Raw genomic sequence first — 3,851 nt, forward strand, 5'->3', positions numbered from 1 at the left:
ACTATTCTAAGCATGTTCTTCCTGTATGAAAAATTATAAAAGAAACAGGTTGTGAGCATATCTGCCTTTAAAAAAAAGCAGATAATGAATGTTCCTGTTAGGACTTTCTAGAAATGAAATCAACGATAAAACTTGCTTGTCAGGAGGCTACTCTAATTTGGTTTTTTTGTTTTTTGGTTTTTTTTTCATAAAACTTGCTTGTTAGGAGGCCACTCTATATTTTTTTTTTTTTTCCCCCTGACAAAGTAAACATAGAGTACGAATTTTACTACAAAGAATTCTAACAAATAGTAATACTTTTCTTAAGTTGACTGAGATTTGGTAACGATTTACCAGAAATGCCTACTTACACAAGTAAAGGCAGGTTAACTATTAAGAACTGTGGTAATTAACAACTGCTTAGCTCACGCACATTTGATCCAGCTCTCAAAGTCTTCATAGATTGCTAAAGCAGCCACAGCTGTTTTAAAAATCCTAGCTGAATTACTGGAATAGCACAGTCAATTTAATATCATTTATGGAAATTATTTCTTTTCTGTGGTGCACAGATACGGATGAGTAAGACATGTTACCTGCCACAAAACATCCTCTCTTGAATGTGATTTGGTAAATGAGGAAAGTACTGGTTTTTGGTTGTTGGTGGTTTGGTGGTGTGTATTTTGGTTTTTTTTTTCCTCCTTTCTTCATCTTTGGTAACCTTTTTCTCTCCCTTCCACAACCAGGAAAAGTGAACCCTACCCAGTGTGAAGCTGTAACCATGGTCGCAGCCCAAGTTATGGGAAACCACGTTGCTGTTACTGTAGGAGGTAGCAACGGACACTTTGAACTGAATGTTTTCAAGCCCATGATGGTAAGTTCATAAAGTTTTAAATATCTAGGACTTTTTAAATCACTGTTTGTACAATCAGATAACTTGTGGGAAAAAAACTTCAGTGACTATTTGGTCAATACAAGCACCAGAGAAGCTAATAAATTGTAAGAACAAATTTTATTCTTTTGAATGGTAAGTCCTTGTTATTTTGACAGGGAACTGGCAATATTTTTTACATGAAACTATCTTATGCAGATAAGCTTTTATCTTAACAATATATGAGTCCTTGTTATTTTGATACGGGACTGGCAGTCTTTTTTACATGAAACTATCTTACGCAGATAAGCTTTTATCTTAACAATATATGCTTATCATTAGTCTAAGGAAGTAGGGAGAGAGGAACACAAACTGAGACAAAATTTTGTCCAAAGCTCAAGAGAATTTGGTATTTTAGCTAAAAATGAGGATTTTTTTTTTCTTTAGCAACTGTCTGTCACTAGTTTGTGTAACTGCTGAATACCAAAGGATTACATGCTTTTGGCAAGTCAGTCATGTAAAATTGTAAATGATTAGTCTTAGACTTCAGTATTTAAAATAACATATGCTGTCTACAATGTGAGCACAATACACCAAGATACATACTGCTGCTTCTGTATATTTAATTAAAAACGTCAAGTTAAATTCACCTTGTACTGAAATTTGGATGTTTTGACACAAAGTCATAATTCTTATTTTCTTCTTTGGGCTATCTATGTTTGGGTTTTTTTTCTTCTTAAAACCAAGAAGAAAAAGTAAACAGAGGAGAAATTGAGGAAAAGAATATAAACAAAAGCATCCAATTGGAAGATTGTGGAGAACTGTGTATAAAATGTTGAAGGACTAGCATAGAGGTTAGGGTAGGGATGATAGTTTAAAAAGAATTAAGGTGACTTGCAGAAAAGATCCTAATACTAAATAGCAATAAAAGGAAAGGTTTTGAGGTTTTGTTGTCTTGTTAGAAAGAAGAGGCATAAAGGAAGCAGCAAGTTGCATGTTATTTTTCTGCACAGCCTATACTGACTGGTACTGCTTTTTTATTATGCTAGTTAGAAATGATTAAAAGAGAATTGAATCTTACAGTAAAATCAGTATTTGTCTCTTCCTTACTGTGTCTGCTTAGGGTAATGTTTTTCTGCTGGTATGAACATATTTCTTCTAAGTCTATAGCAGCTGGTTTCAAAGAGAGGGAAAAAAAATTATATTGAACAGCCAAGAGATGTACCTAGCAGAAGATAAATTTTGATAGAAACGGATACCTTTCTGAAAAAAAGAGTGGCATGTTATGGATTGTCAAAGTAGAGGACTAATGCCAGAAGACATTATACAAACTTTACATTTTTCGATGTCTTCTCTTGATTAGTACCTGAGGGGGAAAATAACAGTGAATCAAATACCTTCATGTATTTTTTACTTCGTTATTTGTGAACTGTTGTAACAAAATGATTATACGTACTGTGGTCATCTTTATGCAAGGGCTGTTCTGCTATTGAATGCTTCTCAAATTCCTTTAAATGGGAGTGGCTGAAGTTACCCTGCTAAAGGAGGAGCATGTACTATTTACTGTACTCACTTTCTACAAACTGCCTGTTAAAGAAGTCGATATTGCAGGCAGGGCACTGATTAGGTCTGAGTGTAATGGTTGGTATTTCTTTCTTTTTTTGTTAGATTAAAAATGTTTTAAACTCTGCAAGGCTTCTTGGAGATGTTTGTGTTTCTTTCACTGACAACTGTGTAGCTGGAATCCAAGCCAATACGGAAAGGATCAACAAACTAATGAGTGAATCTCTGATGTTGGTAACAGCACTGAACCCGCATATAGGTAAGCTTAAGGCTTAGAAACTTCTCAAAACATTATAGTGAGATATTTTAGAGTAATGTTATTTTGCACGCGTTATTTGTATTGTCACAAACTTTAGGAGACGAAGTTGTGGCTCAGGCCAAAAGCTAATTTATTTTAACATTACTGACTGCTATTACTGTTGAAAAAGTTATGTCCTTCTTGCAGTGGACATACCGGTGCACTGTAAAAATAATTCTGACTAGAGTCAAAAAAAAGGAGATTGGGAGAATTTGTGTGCCTGTCATCCTGATTTGATTGCTAATAATAATGAAAAGTGAAAGATTACAATGTGAGATCCTTTTTTTAAAGGAGAAGGTCACTTAAAACTTTGATGTAAATGCATTAAGACCAGAATAACAGAATTTACCTTCACTTCAAGGAAGGAGTTGGTGTAAACATTTGGTGCGCATTTACTGCAAATTGAGCGAAGCCGTAATAGCAATATCTAGCAAATTAATTCTCCAAAGACCAAGCGTCCCACTTTTTTCTCATCTCTTACAGATCTTCTGAAACTACGAATGGCTAACTTGTTCATTTTGTTTTGTTACAGGATATGATAAAGCAGCTAAGATTGCCAAAACTGCGCACAAAGAAGGGACGACGTTAAAAGAAGCTGCTATAAAGCTGGGATTCCTTACGTCAGATCAGTTTGATCAGTGGGTGAGGCCTAAAGATATGCTAGGTCCTCAATAACTGCTGTAAAAAAAAAAGTGTTCTCCACATAAAAAATAAATAAAATAAATACTATGTGCTTTTGTTTCACATTTTCATGGTTGTTACTTTTTAACAGATTGGATGAACTGATCTTACGGGGAAGATTGTACAGCTATAATTCTTTTTTATATTAGAAAATAAGTATGATGTCAATACTGATGTAACTTAAAAGGTATTCTAGAAGGCGTCAACAATTTTGAAAGGCCGGTGCAAGCCCAGTAGTACGCGTATAGTTACACACAACGTTTTGAGGCAGAAAACGTCTTCGCACGTGGTATACTGTGTATTATTCTGTTTGGCCCCAAGCGGCCAATCAGAGCCCACCACCATCGAGAGGAGGGCGGAAGTTCGGGGTGTGGCGCTGTGCAAGTGCTTCCGCCTTCGCCGCGGTCCCGCCTACGGGGCGGGGCCTTTGGTGGACTTCCGGGTCGGCGGGGAACGCTTCTG

At 36.0% G+C, this 3,851-nt stretch overlaps 1 protein-coding gene across 1 annotated transcript; it reads left to right on the top strand.

Annotated features, from left to right (window-relative positions):
• Positions 1-724: 724 nt before the first annotated feature.
• On the top strand, positions 725-3,440 carry LOC104159801 (fumarate hydratase, mitochondrial-like). The gene is made up of 3 exons (XM_009697805.1): positions 725-850; positions 2,516-2,669; positions 3,241-3,440. Exons 1-3 carry the CDS (start codon positions 758-760, stop codon positions 3,381-3,383), a joined length of 390 nt encoding a protein of 129 aa, XP_009696107.1. The 5' UTR covers positions 725-757; the 3' UTR covers positions 3,384-3,440.
• Positions 3,441-3,851: the final 411 nt, after the last annotated feature.

This window comes from Cariama cristata, unplaced genomic scaffold (genome assembly GCF_000690535.1).
Source record: "Cariama cristata isolate BGI_N322 unplaced genomic scaffold, ASM69053v1 scaffold14473, whole genome shotgun sequence".
Classification (NCBI taxonomy): domain Eukaryota; kingdom Metazoa; phylum Chordata; class Aves; order Cariamiformes; family Cariamidae; genus Cariama; species Cariama cristata.

Bases quoted from the DNA above. Each gene is read 5' to 3' on its own strand.
- LOC104159801 (XM_009697805.1), top strand. From the start codon at position 758: ATGGTCGCAGCCCAAGTTATGGGAAACCACGTTGCTGTTACTGTAGGA. The intron at 851-2,515 runs GTAAGTTCATAA...TTTTTTTGTTAG, and splicing joins ATGTTTTCAAGCCCATGATG to ATTAAAAATGTTTTAAACTC. The intron at 2,670-3,240 runs GTAAGCTTAAGG...GTTTTGTTACAG, and splicing joins AGCACTGAACCCGCATATAG to GATATGATAAAGCAGCTAAG.